General features: G+C 41.7%; 1 protein-coding gene across 1 annotated transcript; it reads left to right on the forward strand.

Annotated features, from left to right (window-relative positions):
* fra10ac1 (FRA10A associated CGG repeat 1) lies at positions 1 to 17,588 on the forward strand. The gene is made up of 14 exons (XM_030400277.1): positions 1 to 167; positions 1,055 to 1,131; positions 1,385 to 1,477; positions 2,108 to 2,153; positions 2,369 to 2,445; positions 2,633 to 2,716; positions 2,925 to 3,009; positions 4,395 to 4,440; positions 13,053 to 13,166; positions 14,392 to 14,434; positions 14,969 to 15,105; positions 15,371 to 15,421; positions 16,257 to 16,341; positions 17,394 to 17,588. The coding sequence occupies exons 1-14, from the start codon at positions 150 to 152 to the stop codon at positions 17,434 to 17,436; spliced, it is 999 nt and encodes a 332-aa protein (XP_030256137.1). The 5' UTR covers positions 1 to 149; the 3' UTR covers positions 17,437 to 17,588.
* The last annotated feature ends 320 nt before the right edge of the window (positions 17,589 to 17,908 follow it).

A 17,908-nucleotide genomic window follows, 5' to 3' on the forward strand; every position in this document is an offset into this window, starting at 1 on the left:
AGCAGATTCCCTCAGAATTATTCATGGGGGTTGGACATACGTCATCACACTGAGTCCGAGTTGTGCTCCACTACGTCATCGATCGGCGACGTTCTGTTCATTTTGTAAACATTCGCCAGCAATTGCTGGAGACCAAAAGGGGGGAACTCATGGATAATCTCGTAAAGGTATGTCTGTTAGAGTCGAAAACGTCTTTTTTTTTTTTTTTTTTTTTTTTTAAGTGCGAAGAAGTTTGGAAAAATGTTTAACATTTCGTCTGTTCGTTATTAGCTAGTTAGCTAGCATAAAGCATGCCTGTGAGTTCATTTCGACGATGGTGAAGTTACAGTAACACTTAAAGCAACAAAGAAACACTGTAACGTTACGAGGGTTTAGCTCAAGGACAAAACACAAAATGGCTCCGTGCAGATGTTCTGTTTGATTGTTTCTAAAAAGGTCGATAATACAGGGGGGTGGCTTTCTGGTTTTCCAGCTTCATGTCGTAAGTGAGATTTTTAGCCTAGATGTCGCACTTGCCACAGCTTTCTATAGATAAACATGCAGAAGATGTTACTTCATGCATCTTTCAGTATTTTATTTCTGTTGTTTACATTGTACAGACACATCTGTAGACACTGAATGTTGTTGTGTAGGTCATTTATATTCATTCGCCCACTTTTGTATGTAGCATAGTTCTATGTGTATGTTTATTTGCATGTTTTTACCTGTCTGTGTATTTTTATCCTCCCTGTAAACTGTCCTTGCAACTGTGTGAAGGTACAATGACAGCACCTTAAGACTGGAGTCATCCTTTGCCTGTCATCTTCATATACACACACTTTGCACGCTGTCATAGTTGGCCAATAAAGCTGAACCTGAATTGGATTACTATATGGCAAATCATAAACTAACATGAATAAAAAAATGTGAGACTGCTTTGTAAACTGCTACAGGCTACTCTGAATCCTTCTGAATTAGCTTTGCTTTGTTGAGTAAAGATCATACTGCAAGCAGCCGTGTTTTAAGGGTGTATGTCATGTGTGATTGGAAGTGATTCTCTCCCGCGTTTCCTCAGGTGCACGGAAGTGGCGGCTATGACTCCGACTTCAGTGATGATGAGCAGGGAGAGTCCTCAGAGAGAGGCCTTAAAAGGTGATATTAAAGACTGTAGAACTACGTAGACTCAATAATATGTTTACCAGTTTATCCAAATTTAGCTTACATAAACTCATGTAGTTGTGTATCTGTGCTCAGCCAATGCTTAAACTCGATTAAACTATTTGTTATAATTGTGCGTATCATGAGTTTTATATCATCTTCACTTCTGTCTCCAGTAGAGAATCATTAAGATATACAGTTTCACTCACTAACGCAAGCTTTCTGTGTTCATTTGCACCTTTGCCAGGAAGCGTGAGGAGGAGATCTTACAGAAACCATTCCAGAAAGGTCGGCACTCGAAGGTGGCCCACCGGAGTTCGCACTCTAATGAAGTGGACAGGTGCTGCACAGTTGAAGTGAAATATACACGTCAGTTAGTTTTACACTTAGCATTATCCACAATCATGGCGGAGCTTCCGGCTTACTTCTGACATGTATTTTAACAGCCCATCTCAAAATAAATGTCACGCCTTGTCAGACAAATGCATTCTACCTTTTTCACTTTTATGTCAGTTCTGTTAATATATGCTAATCGCCAACCGTAAAATGAAACCCTTTAATCAAACTGAAATTTTATTTGCAAGTCGTGTGCCTCTGATGTACGACGCAATTACAATTTGAGAAATCAAATTTTAATTTTCATGTATCGTAAATGTATCATTACTGCCAAAATTGAATGAATTTCCCTCATTGTCCTTCCATTACCGTCCAGGGAAGATGTGTGTTTTTTTTAATTTATGCTTCTAATAAAACCAGATGGGTCTATAATTCCATTTAGTTGTAATAGTTTCCTGTCATCTTTCTCACTTTTGATCAGTGTTTAAAAAGAAAAATAGGAAGACCAACATACTCTAAAATTTAAAGTCTCATTTTATGTATTTATTCATCTTTTTTTTGTGTGTGAAACTGTGTAATTCTTTTTTTTTTTCACACTAATCTTTTAATGTTCTCCTGCTGTTTGTTTTTTCAGGGAGGAGGCCAGGAACAGAAGAGCCCACCTGATATCAATGAATGCTGTATCCTTTATTCATTTTCATTTCACAGTTTTTTTTCCTCACAGTTACAGTGTCAACTGATAAAGCTGATTGTTAAAACAATCAAAATTAATTAAGCCCTTAAAAAATAATCCAACCATCCCACATAACATGTTCAGATTTCTGTTGTTTTGGCAGCTGACGGTGTGCAAAAGTGAACATTTAAAGAGAGACTGACCTTAAGCAGATGTTCCCAGTTTGAGCGGCACAAGAAGTTTGTCGGTGACTACATACTTTATTATGGAGGACAGATGGCCGACTTCAAGCGCTCTACGTAAGTAGTGTGTCTCACAGGCGAACTTAACAGTCCCTCATCTGCTGTCACTCTAGGCTAAAATTAACGACAATATGTTAACCATTATGGAGCCCTGGTTGTAAATTTTATTCAACCAACAATATTTTTAATTACAAATGTAGTAATCTTGTCCTCATCTGTGTATTTATTGCTTTCTTTCCCTCAGAACCAAGGACAAAACAGACCAGGACGTGCTGCGCGAGAATCATCGCTTCCTCTGGAGGGACGAGGACGAGGAAGACATGACATGGTGATTGTCGTAGTTAACTATTCATGCAGGCTGCTTTGATATTCAGTGTGGTCTCGATTATTTCTCTCTCCTCTTCTGAACGATGGCTCTCAAGGAATTATAAGGATGTTGCAGCTCTGAATGCACAAGTATCGCATGCCTGGTGATGAAAATCAGTGTCGGATGAATTTGTGTTGTTTCTTTTTGCTTGACTTTTCTTCTGTTCCAGGGAAAAAGAACTTGCCAAGAACTATTACGACAAGCTGTTTAAAGAGTACTGCATAGCTGACCTAAGCAGATACAAGGAAAACAAGGTGGGCTGAACAGATGACATGATTCAAACAGAAATACAGCCGTTGTAGGCGTTGAGTAAATGTCAAGCAATATGACAGCACACACAGTTCCAGGTGACTCATGTGGCCTCATGATTGGATTCTATTTTGAAAAAAAAAACAAACCAGTTTGAAGTTGACACGCCAGAATGCTGAAATCAGAAGCCAGTTTAAGACAAGAAACTAAAGGATGGTGTGAATCTGTGCTGTGTTTTTATAAAACATCTGTTATTCAGATCATTAAGAGGTGAATACATAAGTTATCATAAATCAATGTACAGGGAGAAAATAATGTATATACACCTCAGCCATCTGAGACTCCACTGCCAGGACTTGGCAAAGTTATCCATATTTGCTCTGTCCTAAAAAAAAAAACCCACTAATTGTCCCAGTGGTGGTGCCACGAGTAAAGGTTAATATATCATAAGTCAGACACTAATCTCCAACACCACCGGTCCATTAAAGATAAATGTTGGGAGTATGATGGGTTTTGGCACTGTGCTCTGTCTCTAGTGGACACTGTGCCCGTTCTGGTTTGAGGCCAAGCTTTAAAACTGACAATATGTTCGACCCAAGGGCAGTGTGCTTGTGGCTCACTTTTCTGAGCTGTTAGGTCTGATGATGCTCCAATATCATTCATGTGATATTTCAGACCATTGAGTTTCCAAAATCTCCTGACAGATGACATGCTTATATGATATATAACACCCCAGTTGGCTGTAGTTAACATTGTCACAAGTTCAAATAAAGTTCTGACACTGTCAGTCTGGTTGCAAAACTTGCCTCATAAATCCAGATTTCCTCACAAATTAGTCATATTTGTCAGAGATTGCGAACATAGGCGCGAGTTGCATCATTCGCACAAGTTTACTCGGATTTTGATCAGCTGTGCGTCGGGTAAATGGGGCGTGATGGGGTGCAGATGAATCCGTGGACGGACAGCGTACTACGAGATCTATGTATGTCGGCGCTGACAAAAATACTAATGACCGCGGCATCTCTTACTCTTAACTACTGCAGAGGCTTCAGACACAACACCCCAAATCACATTTACAGGGAGCGAAACATCCATTCAAAATAAAACATGACGTAAATATTTATAGACGATATTGACACGAAGCCCGTCTAGCCTGTTAAATGTTAGATTAGTTAGGCTTCGGCAGACCATGATGTACTGAATACTTCCACTGAAACAAATGCTGATCAAAGACAGGGCAAATAGTGAGTTATGGTAGCTTCATCAAGCTCATAAATCTGACTTAACTGATCAGTTTGATTAAAGGTGATTTATGTTGTGGCTCTTGCTGCTTCATTCTCAGTGATTTTGATGATTTGCATGTATCTTTTATGAACTTTGTGCCCAACAGTTTGGATTTCGTTGGCGGACTGAGGATGAAGTTGTCTCTGGCAAAGGTAGGGCAAGGCCAAACACTGTGCTGATTTTGTGTTTATACACTTCCGCATGTTTTTTTTTAAAGCAGAGTTATGTAGAAATTGGCATTCTGTGCGATTTGGTGCCCCCCCTACGGATCGAGTGTGGTAAATACGCAGTCCAGGTCAGGCAGCAGTTTGTCAGGTGTAATGTAGGTGCTCACTACAAACAAAACTCATTACGTCATAACAATGTTATGTGTTGAAAACATGTATGTTGAAGTTAACATGTGTGTAACGCTGTGATCCTGCCCTCTCACTGAAGTTACACAAGTGATAGGGGAGCGGCGTGGCTGAGACAGAGACACCATTCACCCTATTACAAGACACTGTGCCATCAGAGTAAAGTTTAAGCTGTTATTTTAAGATCAAAACATACACATTAAAAAGAATTGCTTTAGATAATTTTGTTTATACTGCTTTATCAAAATGCAGCAAAACATTTATGTTGTATTGGAATCCTAATCACAGAAACATTCTTATTAACTAAAGAGTCACCTTGACTTAATTGAGCGGCGTGTCCCAAATCCCCACCACTCATTTAGAGAAGGTTTTGTAGTTTGTTATTGTTGCGTGATCACACTGGAAAAGAGAGAAAAAAAGCTCAATATTGTCAAAACCACACAGAATGCATAATAAGCCTGCAACTAATGATCATATTTCTTTTTTATACGGTTTAACGATTGCTCAGTGAATTATTTATCTTATAAAGTCTATATTCTCATCACAGTTTCCCAGGGTGAAAGTGACGTCTTCGAATTGTTTGTTTTTTAACCACCAACAGCCCAAAACCCGAAGACTTTCCACTTACTGTCATAAATGACAAGGAAAAACAGGAAATCATTGCATTTAAGAAGCTGGAACCAGCAAATGTTTTTTTTTTTTTTGCTTGAAAATGATATGGAAACGATTAATTGATGGTCAAAATCGTTTGTTTCGATCATTTTCTTTCGATCGATTTCTTTTGTTCAAAAAAAGCACCGGACTAATCAATGAATCGACTAATCGCTGCGGCTTTACTGCATACATTTTTCGATTGTGCTGTCGTTGGTCACTATTCTCCCCCAATGCAAAGATGACGGAAGAGTTGCTCACAGCTGGGACAACATTCAAATAATGTGGTTAAATGACTTGAGAAAAAAAATTAGATAATCAATTTTAAGAACGATATTTTGCTTCGCCTGGTGAACTTTACAGTGATGGTCCAAAGCTGCACTTAGTAAAAAGTATTTAAGCATGTTGTTTTATCTTTTTATTGTTGTATACTAGCTGTTAAAACAGTACACTATGACATGGTGAAGATTGGTGAGGATTTGGGACACATCTCGAGTGTCTCCAGCTGAAGTGCCCAAAAAAAACAGTTTGCAAACTTCTCCACTAGATGGCGACAGAGACAGTAGACAACGTGTGTGTGGCTACTCCCTGGCACAAGTCACTCCACATGTAAGGCTATTATTGAAATAAGCTTTAGCTTTGCTTTGATGTATTTGCACCTCAGCGTGGCTTCAAAAATGTGTTTTTTTGTTTTCTTGTTTACTTGTGGCTCCCAACCTTTGTGAGTCAATTTGCACCGTTCAGTCATCGACCCAGAAGATTGATCTGTTGATTACCTAACATTTGTCTCACACCCAGAGAATAACCTCTTTCTACCTCTCGAACGTCTGACAGTTTGGCAGTGCTTTGATGATTACCGTCCATTAACTGTTCTGGATTAGTACAACACCTCAGCTCAGTCTGCAGCTCCTTCAAGCAACTCACATTCATAGGTTTACCTGAAAGGAACACATCTGTGGCTTGGCGAGAGCGCCTCGACAAGCCATCGATATGATTTGAGCCACACATGATCACACAAACACTTATGTTTACATTGATGCGGCCTCGCAAACACACACACACACACACACACACACACACACACACACACACACACACACAGTATGTCTGAGAAAGCTGACTAAGCCAATATATTGTTCCAGATTAAGACCGCGTGATCTTGGTCTCTGACAGTTCACCCCCTGCAGGGATACTTGACAGGAAGTGGGATTAGATCAGGTCGGAGACACTTCGCTTCAACTGTCTGTGATTTGTGTACATGAAGATTGCCAGAGAAATACTTCTTAAGCACTATTTAGAGCATGGGACCTTAAACTCGTCAGTGAAATCAATACTAATCTCATCCTGTAAAGTGAACCCGACGTCCTCATTCAGAGGTGAAGAAAACATTTCACAGTGTTTGTTTTGGAAGTCAAAGGTGGAAGAAGTGTTAACCATGGGCTCAATATGACTTTGATTTGATTTAAAGGTCGAGTGTCATTCAAACACTGACGCTTGAATGCAAAATCCAAGAAAACCTGGTTCATCATCCAGTGAGTGGATTGAATGTTGTTCGGCTCAGGTGTCGTCATTGTCAGACCACCAGACTCGACTTCTGCTCATAAACTTGTAAGACAACAGTGAGCTTTCCCCCAATTAAAACCAAATCCTACTTTTCCCTACAAGGGCAGTTCACCTCCGCCCAACGACAGACACCTTTTTGGAAAACTGTTGTCTTATCACCTCCTGCTATCTGTGCACTTCAGGTCATGTTAATATTTGGTAATGCTGCTGACTACTCTTCAGCCAGTCAGGTTGATTACGCAGAGCGCTGACCTTTCTTTTCGTGGCCACAGTGCGATGCCCTGAAATCTCTTTTCCTCTAAGTGTTTATTTACTTTTGCTTTTTTTAAAAAAGAAGATGTGAGACGGAAAAGATTGTGGCCTCGAATCAAGTACAGGGTAGCAGGATCGCGTGTTATCCTCCCCCAGAAGCCTTGAATTTCCCTTTGATTTATTGGATGAATTCTTGATGTAATGATTCACATTTTTACCTCAAAAAGATGACATGAAAATGATTTCCTTCGGTTGTGTATGAGCGTTACGATGCCTCAAGGCCAATCAGAAATACTTAAAGTCTTTGAGCTGTAAAGAACCTGTAAACAGACCTTAAAGGTGAAGGTTTTTCTTCCTCATAAAATATTTGCAACGCTGATTTTTCAAGAAATTTCAAGTCACTCATCATTTCCCTATCTGTTTTGCTAGCTTAAAGTTCCCCTGCCTTACCGTCATTGAATGTGTCCTTGCGTGTTACTTCCACGAGCTGTTGATCAGAGAAATATGACGGCAGGAAAAAGTACCCCACCGCCTGCTCACGTGTGCGTTTTTGCGTCATTGTGTGCCCGTACACAATACAAACAAGGTTGGCAGAGTGCGTGCTTCATGTGCAGAAGCTGTGTCCTTGCTGCAGGGTTTATCCGACCTGTGGCCTTTGCTGGCCCCCCTCTCTCTCATTGCGTTCCCTGTCTATCCTCAGCTGTGTAATCCAAAATAAAGCCACTACTCTATAGCACTCCCAGTGGTGAAAAACTCAAGATTGTACCTTTTAAGGGCCCTGACGCACCAAACCGACTTCAAAGACCGAGCGGAGACGAAGACAGATTGTTGTGTCGCCTTACCCCGCTTGCGCATTTGCTTCACCTTCCTTTTTTCTGTTTCTCTTTTTTTGTGCACTGCTCATCAGCACATAAGACTCTTATGTAGGTATTTTCCAATAAAAATATGAGGCAATGTTTTTTGTAAGAAAATAAATCCCTCATTGAGTGAGAACACTGGATATCAAAACGTGTCCTCCTGACAGTCTTTAACACTGGAGCAGCAGATACACAAGTCGGGTGCAGGGCCTGCGGGGGCCTCAGTCCAAGTCATGCTTTTCTGTGGGTTTCCCTTCTGGTTTAAATTGAGCTTTAGTCTTGCTGTCAAGAGGAGGCCAAAGGCCAGAGGCAGTTGAGGCCAAGCTTATTTTTCGTGGGCCCCCCTGTCAAAGTAAATGGAGTTTGGTCTCGGCTTGCGTAACTTTCCTGTCTTTAAAAAATAGTTTGAGCATGTTCGCCACCACACTTTGACTTATAGTGCAGAAGTCAGGTCGGACCCACCTTTGCCACTGTTAGCTAGACTGTGAGAGTACTTTAAGTCTCAAACTGTGACAATACACTGTTTGTAAGTTATTGACTTCATAACCCTAGATTTTAGTTTCAACCTAACCCTGCTCTTGTGTGAGTTTTCTGTTGTTTGTCTGGTCGGTCCAAAGTCTGGTCCGTCCTCAGAACTATATTGCACGTCCATATTGAGCATTTATTTTGCTGACAAATGCTTGCGTTTGAATATTGTCACATCCTCTGACACCCGCACTACTTACTATCTCTTAATCTTCTGTAAAGAAAAATGAAATAGATGTCACCATTTAAAGGTCAAATCCTCCCTTTTGCTTTAGCCTGGCCTGGGTCCCAAGGCAGGCGAGATTTGTTCTTTGTAAGGATATCCTGCTGTGTGTTGTGCCAGACAAAATAAATCAGCCTCTGAGCAGTAACTGGGTGTATTCTAAGTCTTAGAAGTGATAGCTTATTAGCCCTACAGCCCACAAAGCTTTCAGAGTTGCCCAGTGGAACTGTAGAAACAGCGAGTGTCTGTTTTTATTGTTTTAATTTGTTTATCTCTGACTGTTTATAGGGTGTTGTACATCAGCATTAAGACATGCAAGTGCTTCACACTGGCCTGCAGAGGGAGAGGCATATAATATTAAGTCGAAAACATAATCTTAGTGGTATGTATATCAATGCTCTTTGGTCTACTTAGCTAACAGGATGCTGTGGAGTAAATAACAGTTGGAAATTGTTGAGTTGAACTTGAGGTCAGTTGTCTGGACTGCTTGTCAATGTGAGAGGCAGACATAAAAAGACCAAGTCTGATCCAGAGTCAGAGGTGGGACTGTGTGGTTGGAGAAAGAATCAGTCTTTTGGATGCCAGTTACATTCCCAATATTTGAGAAATCTGCCTGCGGGCAGTGAGTGTGGATCGTTCAGTGTTTCCCACAGGCAGGGAATTTATTAAAGGTGGTCGACCCTGAGGAGAGGGCGCAGGTTGGGGGTGGTGAGTATCAAGAGTCGGCTGGAGAGCAGCTCTGAATTCACAAACTTAATAACTATTGCACACGAGTGCAGCATTCTGACAGACTTTCCAATCAGCTCTGCACTTTAAGGATACGAAAATGCTTTTGGATGGAGGCTTGGTTTGTTCAGAGTATATGTGGTGAGCACTGAACCCATTTAACATTAACTACTCTTTATGTTCTTTTGGGACAGAAGAAGTTGATGAATGTATTGGGCGGCTAGTTTTGCAACATCGGCTGGTCTCCAAGGCTCTGACTCCAGTGGAATAGCTTGACATTTTGAGGCCGGGCACTTATTCGCTTGCTTGCTGAGTGTTAGCCAGCAGCCGGTTAGCTTAGGCTAGCACAAACATGGGGGGGAAAGAGCTGTGTCATCACAGTTTCTATGGGCCCATGAGTTTGGCCAGTGTAAGAAACATTTTGCACATATTTAGTGGGCAGCATAATCAGGAAATATTCCCAAAATGCTAGCAATTGTCATTGGACTAAATGGGTGCCATCTTGCGGTTTGGTATCTAGTTCTATTATAGATCTACTAGCACACAAAAAATAGTCATGCAACCAAACTGGGAGTCGGAGTTTGTTTTGATCTGTTGAAAGCTACCCTAGCTGTTTCCTTCTGTTCCCAGTCTCTTTGCTAAGATAAGCTAAGCTAACTGGCTCATATTTACCAGCTTAGCTGTTATCAAACGTCTCATCTAACTTTCAGCAAGGACCCAAGTAATTATTTTTCCAGAAATGACAAACTGTCCTTTTGAAATAAGCCTTTGCTCTCATAAGGACTGGCCTGTCAACAGCCTTTTCCCTTGGTCCGCAAAGCCCGTGACCTTAGCTTGTTAAATTAGGATGGTTTCTGTAAAAAAAACACAGGCCTGGTTTTATAATGATCTGTCCTTTGTGAACTTTTAATAGGCATCCAAGAGTGACTAGAAAGTGAAAGATCCCTGACTCATGACACTGCCCTGCGACTTCATCCAGTGAATGTTAATCACGTAGCCATCTGTCCTGTGGTGGATCCGTCCTGATCTCAGGCTGCTGGCTGGTGGCATTAGTAACCATTGACGTAGGAGGACAGGAGTTTCCTCTCTTAAAGGGTTTACTCAGGTGACCTGGTGCCAGCTTTTATCCTGCAGCATCTGAGGCTCATGTGAGGTGGGCGGGTACCTGCCAATTATCAACAAATCATGGTGGAGATCCTTTGTTTATACAGACCCATCCAGGAGTTTATGTGTTCACCTTGCTTTGGATCCTCCGTGTGGCACAACACAACACCAGGGACCAAATTTGCTTTCATGTGGGAAAAATGTGGCACCAGGGGGCTGAAGAACATCAGAAATATGTGAAGAATGGCTTCCTGAACTTTATTATATTTCGCTTTTGACATTTATTGTCAAAAAAGTTTCCCAGGAACAGATTTTCTATTGACGCCACTCTGCCAGGGTTGTAGCTGTAGCTGGAGGCCCACACACATTCACACTCTCCATTTATTAACCTTGGAATATATCACATTCTTTTATATTTGACACTGAGCTGTTTCTCTGCGGCGGCGAGGGGATTCAGTACCTTGTTCAAGGGCGCTCGGTTTTGTGTAGGCAAAGGCTTTTACCTCCTGTCTTTACAGAGAAAAGCTGCTGTGTGGCCATACAGGAGGTGAATATGACAGAATTTTTGTCATCTGCGTACGATGGAGATGTTTGGCATGTCATGGGAAAATTCCACTGCCAAACTGACGTCACTGTTGATGGTGAAGACAGGATTCTCTCAGGTCTCCGGGTACCGGTTACTGCTCATGGCGTCATGTGTGGTTGAGTAGAGTTGAGAAGATGGCCCCGTCCCAAGTCACACCCATAGAGTGCCAGAAAGGAGCAGTCGTCAAGGATTTAAAGGGATACGTTGGCATTTCAAGTTTCTCTTCACTTAGAAATTCTAAAACATTTTAAACGGATGAAGATGAACATGTACACACAGCCTCTTTTCCTCCAAGACTTTTTGTTTGAAATGTTAAAGTTATTTGTTTAGGCCATCAGTGTTTCTTTAGAGTAAGGAATGGCTCTAGGCATGGCAATGTTGGTTGGCTGATCAGTCAACCTCTTTGGTCGACATTGGAATATCCCGACCACCATCGGAGGTATTGCCATGAAATTTGGTTCATATCCCCCATAGGATGAATGGCATTGATTTTGATTATCAAAAACTTCATCGTCAATTAATGCAGACTTTAATATCTTACAGATACAACACAGTAGATCAAACAAGAACATCTAATGCACACAGAAAGGTAAAGCATTTAGTAAAATTGTAATGCATTAAACAAAACATAGAATGCAGTGTATTAAAGCTGTAATGTTGTGTATGTAAGAATTGAAATGCAGAATATTCAAAACATTAAAAACTTATCAACAGAATTGTTCACATTCTATTGATTATTTTAGTTAATTTGAACTTTTTCAACCAAAATTCTTTGGATTGCTCCTTACGTAGAATTGTGCAAAGTTTGATTTAAACAATAAGTTGAAGGATAATAAGGTTATCAGAAAATTAGAAATTGCTTATGGCTTGCAAAGTCACTGGTTGGGTATTTAAAAACAGAAATCAATTAAAACTTTTCTTTAATGTTTGGTGTATGTAATTGCAGAAAAATATAGCTCAGTAGTCTGCTGTGGAGCTGCACAGGCACATTAACCACCCCTATATAAGGTCAACTATAAACTCATTCATTTTCCCATTTCTAACATTCAATCCAATATAACATTAGTCTCTCTCTCGAAAAAGAAAAAAAAACCCAGCCATCACAACCCATTCCCATATGCAGGACAGGGGCCAGAAGTGTCCTTTTGAGCTGACGTCACAGATCCTTAATCTAATACGGCACGTGAAAGAGAAGTCTCCCCTCTGGCACAAGTGGCCCGAAGCCATGGTGGCCGGCGTCACTTCACCTTTATGTTTACTCAATCTAAGGCAGGTGAGGAAGGGCATCACTCTCCTCTTGCCGAGTAAGGAGCATATCTGGCCCCTGTGCCAAGAATGGCCGTCTCTGACGCACTCACTCCCCCTGCTACAATCTGGAGGAACCCCGGAGACCAGATCAATGCAACCTTAAGCTCCTCTTGGGATAATGGGCAGGCTGTGCAGTGGCTGGAGGGAGGCCTGAGGGGATGAGGCAAGGTGAAGAAAGGGAGCTGAGAAGGAGCTGGGGATAAGGAGGACGGGGTGTAGAGACAGAAGGAGGAGTGGGAGGGAGAGCAGCAGTGTTTGGAAGCCACTGTGAATCTGAACCTGAAGCAGTCGGGGATTTATAGTCTGCATTTCTTAATCCTAAAAATAAACATTCAAATGTTTCTACAACTCTCTCTCCTACCTGCACTGATCCTGTTGTGTTTCAGTCTTTCCGTCTATATCAAACCTAATAAATCTGACACACAGAATATCTATACAGTCACTGTTCTGTGGCTTGTTTGATCCTTACTTTGTAGCTTTCCAACCAACTCTTCTCTCCTGTACATTCAATATTGCTGTGGATCAAAGATAGATGGCTTAGAATATCATGTGAATTTAATAATTGAAACATGTGTTTTATATGTAGACAGCAAAAGTGTGCTCTCTGGTCTTCCAGGTCAGTTCCAGTGTGGAAACAAACGCTGCGAGAAGCAGGAAGGCCTAAAAAGCTGGGAGGTGAATTTTGCCTACGTGGAGCGCGGCGAAAAGAGAAACGCGTTGGTCAAACTCAGTAAATACTCACTATTTTCTCTGGTTATTCTTTGTAAAAGTTGTTTGTTTGTATATATATATGTGTGTGTGTGTGTGTGTGTGGCTGTGGCCTGATTGGGGTTGCCGTCAAAGATCCAGCTCATAATAATCCTCCTTCAGGTATCATGCTGCAGAAAATCCTGTTAGAATAATTACCGTAATTGGAGGACCCACCAGTCATAGTAAACTCAGTCAAGCAGGAAATGACAGACTCTTTTAACAAGATGGTGCAACAGGTCACAGCCAGGCATATTCTCCTGTCCTCATCAGCTAAAAATGTAATCCAATTTGTAGCAAATTTGAACCCAATGTTTTGACAGTGATAAATGTTTTGACAGTAATGAAACATGGGCAGGTGACCCTGGAGCATGAACTAAGTCAGGCACATTGGAGACATATAATAGGGATGATATTGCTCTGAATTAATGAATACATCTCTCAAAACACCGAAGCAATTAATTTTTTACTGTACATAGATTTGAATCTTGATGTGTTGTTCTAAACAGTGAGAAATCATCTGTCTGACAGAGTAAAACAGGAGTTCAGCAGGGCTCTGTCCTCGGTCTCCTTCTCTTTAGTTTATTTACAAATTATTTACCGGGATTACATCATGGAAGAGTTTGCCAACTGTATGCAGACGATATACTGTTGTGTGTATCTGGTAGAACCATTTTCACACACATTAGTTGCAGCATTTACATTTTGGAGCATTTGTCACTACTACTTACACGAAAATGCTCACTTTTTTGCAACCAAATTTAGGTTCCGTGTAGTATTAATGGAGTTCTATCACATTGGTCATGCATAGATCTGCACAGATCTTGCTGGATATAGCTTCTGTGCTGACAGCAGATTTCCCCAGCAAGGGCAATTTTCATTGCATATATACATTAAAAAGTATATATTTTTTAAGTACCTTATTTTCCGTAATTTTCACAGGCTGTGATTTTCATTCAGTGGTTTTATTTCATCGGTAGATATTTGTACTGTATTGAATTCAAGGTTTCTGTGTGATACCTCTTGAGTCTGTTTTTCAGTGGGGTTATGGACATAATATTCATCTAAATTCCTTAGCCCAATATGGCTTTACTATTTCACAATATCAAACTTATTACATTTAAACTTAGATAATTCCAACGGTTGAAACACTTCCACAACCGTTATGATATTTGAGTGGGTAATAAGTATTTTTCTTTCTGTTGTAGGAATATGCCCTGAATGCTCTTTTAAACTCAACTACCACCACAAGTAAGCTAACATACTTTTTTTTTACATTAAAAATGGAGATTGTTTTGCCCATGTCCATTGTTTTTTTTTGTTTTTTTTTTAAAGATTGCGCAGAGTGAGCACTGGTCTGCTGTAAGTAGGGCAGGTCACCACGGACAGTCAGCAGACCATATTTTACAGCATGCAGAGGTTTTAGATTTGAACCATGGTTTATGTTTCCTGTCCGACCTCCTCCTACCAGCCATGATTATATATCAGTCATTTGAATGAGACCACTGGATGTGATGTGAATTGTAGCTTGAAATGATTACGGATGGAAAGTAAGTAATACTATACTGATACTGTATGCGTGCTTTTCGAAGGTTTTTTTCGCAGTTGGTTAGGATTTTGAAAGCCTCTGTTTGGCTCCAGCAGACTTTCATTCATTTAAAACTCCAGCCAAGATTCACTCATGCTCCACTGGAAGCGCCTTTGGCCATGTCTTCCAAATAGGGCTGTAATTAGCTGCTTTATAAGGTGAAGTACTGCTCGTTCACAGTGTGATTCTGTTTGTAGGAGGAAAGAAGTGAAAGTCATTAAAAAGGCCAAAAGGTTATCGGAGGAGAACCAGGAGCCACCAGAGAAGAAGAAGAAGAAGACGAGGAGGAGGTCGTCTTCACACTCCAAGAAGCACAAACGAAGGAGGCACAGAGGTGAGGCTGCCCCCCTTCCCTCCCCTCCCCTCCCCTCCCCTCTCCTCTCCTCTCCTCTTCTCTCCTCTCTCCTCACAAACTGTCCCATTAATTAGGGCAGTAATCTCATCAGATGGGAACCGCCTGGGGGAGCCGACTTGTTTATAGTTTGTTCTTGGAAGTGATCTAATCCCTGTTTTTTTTTTTTTTGCTCTTGTATTTCACACAGACAACTCCCCTTTTGATTAAAACATATTCAACTTTATAACTCTCTGTTTCTCTGCAGATCGCTCCGCCTCCTCCAGCGGCTCAGAGGAGTCGAAGGACTCAGACAAAGGTAGCGTTCATGACTCTCTCTCTCCCCGTGGGCGCAGAAGTACCTCCCCCATTTAAAAAATCACACACATTGGACAGTTTATGGTCCACTCCCCCAGACCTCTGTCAGGGTGTTTTTTCACTCCACTGACAGTCCTTTCTGGAAACTCATCCATTAGCCCTGTAGTGAATAGTAATAGACCGTGGCAGGTCTGCTTTTTCTCAACGCGCCCCTCTCCCCATTCCCTTTCTTTCTGCCTTTCGCTGTAAGCAGTGTGAAATGAAATATGTCTTTGCCCCCCCCCCCCCCCCCCCCCCATGTCCGTGTTCTGTTTATTCCAGGTTCTGACAGCGTGGATGGTTTTTTGGGGGGGGGGGGGGGGGGGGGGGGGGGGGGGGGGGGGGGGGGTCGGGTGACAAACTCTTCTCGAGTGACAAACTCTTCTCGAGTGGATTCCACTGCATGCTGAACTTTGTTTCAGCCGTCAGTCGCACATGTTTGGAGCAGTGGTTGAAGGCTGAATTTGATTAATTGTAAGACCTGGAACGTCATGTTCATTTGTGAGCGATGCGCTCAGTGAAGGTTGAGACTTTAAGGTTATAGAAGCAATTTGTCTCCCAGAAATTGAGGTGAACTTTATAGTAGGGCCACAACCAGGGGTGCCAGCACAGAGCCACATGATTAAGTCGTAATCCAGGACGCACCTAAATTGATACTTACCGAAGAATTACCCGCAAAAATTAGGATGATCAGATAAATTGCGCTGACATTAACACTGATGAACAAGGATTATTGGTTGACCTAGTTCCTACTTCCTGCAAGTGTTACTGACTACTCTCTGCAATTCTCTCCCCAGACTCCGAAGCTGGAGACGAGCCAGAGGGCCAATCAGAAGCCGACCACTGGCGAGGACCCGCCCCTGCTGTGGAGGAAAAGTCAAGGTGAGGTTAACAGCTCGTGGTCATGTTAAACCAAACCAAGTAAGCTACCATAAGGCCATCAGATGCGGTCTTTACCACTTAGCCTACATAAGTTACAGATCACTACATAGCACAGCATGAGGAGCACTGTGGATACCCCACACAAAGCTGCTCTCAACTCCAGGAAAGTCAGTAAACCCTTAACCTGCTCCTGTCACGCTTCTCCTGACATTCAATTTTGCGCCATAGAAAAGCCATGCACACCGAGGGCTGCCGTGAGGTGCTGATCGCTTGAAATAGACTTATACAAGGGAGAAAAAAACGTGTTGGCTCCACATGCATTGGATGACGTTTCGGCCCCTCAGGCCTGCTCCAAGATGATCGAATGCACGTAGAGGCAGAGAGTGCGACACTTTTTTCTGCCTTCGTCGGATTTTTCTACTCTCAGAAAGACGTCATATTCCTTAAAAGGTCAACAGTAAGAGGCAGTGTTTATTCAAGCACACATGAGCACAACTCTGACCTCGAGACAAAACACTTTCATTAACATGTAATGGTGCCTCTGACCTATTGCATTGGGTACATAATGCTTCAGCACTGTGAGGGTTTGAAGAAAAAATAAGAATCAAAAGAGAATAATCTTCATCGACTGATTCTTTTTTTTTGAACTCCACAACAAACACTTCATTGTTTTGACTACATTGTGCCCCTTTAAAGGTAATTTAGTATGAAGTGAACAGTTTTTTATTTAAGCGTAATGACAGAACCACCATGGAGAACATAAAGAAACACCTCTCATTTAGTGGGTACAGGTTCCTCTCTGAGGTATGTTTGCCTTTGTTGAAGTCTTTTTGCTGTCGCCATTTAATTCTGTTCTGTGCCACTGCTGGTACTCCACTTCATATCATATCCTCTTGTGCTTGAATAAAAAAGTGAGATGAAATAAATGGTGTACCACTGACACTGCCGGAGTTAGTCAGAGGCCACCCATACAAAGCATCTCACAGTAAGTGTTTGCATCGGCCATGACAGGAACTAACACTTCTGTGGTTCTGTTTGTTTCATCTGTCTAGGGAGGAGGAGTTTGATGACTACTTTGAAGACATGTTCCTTTGACTCGGCTGGTGCCGGCGGCAACCCTGCTGTGACTACACTTCCTCCTGCGCACTGTGACATTAAGCATGTTCAGTTTGAGCCTTGTGCGCATGTAGGTCTCTTTGACTGTATGTTTCAGCGCTGCTGCGGAAATAAACATAATATAACTGTCAGGGATGTCTTTGATTGTGTGATTTCTGCCATCGCACTGTTTCAGTCCCATCACTATCCCTGAGGTGAATAAATGGTAGAAGCCTGCCTCGAGGGATAGCAATCCATCTGTCGGTCAAGCCACAATTTTGGGATTAATTGTAATCACTTTAAAGGGTAACTTCACCAATTTTCCATGTTAAAGTGTGTTAGTCTATGTCTCAGTCAGTGAGACATGTAATGGGGCTGGAGCTAGCTGGTTAGCATGCCAACTAAACCAGAAAAATCTCTGCAAAAGAAGAAATCAATTCTAACATTTTTGAACGTCTTAATCCAAAATTAT

This window comes from Sparus aurata, chromosome 20 (genome assembly GCF_900880675.1).
Source record: "Sparus aurata chromosome 20, fSpaAur1.1, whole genome shotgun sequence".
Lineage (NCBI taxonomy): Eukaryota > Metazoa > Chordata > Actinopteri > Spariformes > Sparidae > Sparus > Sparus aurata.

Excerpts from the sequence above, each read along its gene's own strand:
- fra10ac1 (XM_030400277.1), top strand. Across the intron at positions 1,132-1,384 it reads TCAGAGAGAGGCCTTAAAAG|GAAGCGTGAGGAGGAGATCT; the intron begins GTGATATTAAAG and ends CACCTTTGCCAG. Across the intron at positions 2,717-2,924 it reads GACGAGGAAGACATGACATG|GGAAAAAGAACTTGCCAAGA; the intron begins GTGATTGTCGTA and ends CTTCTGTTCCAG.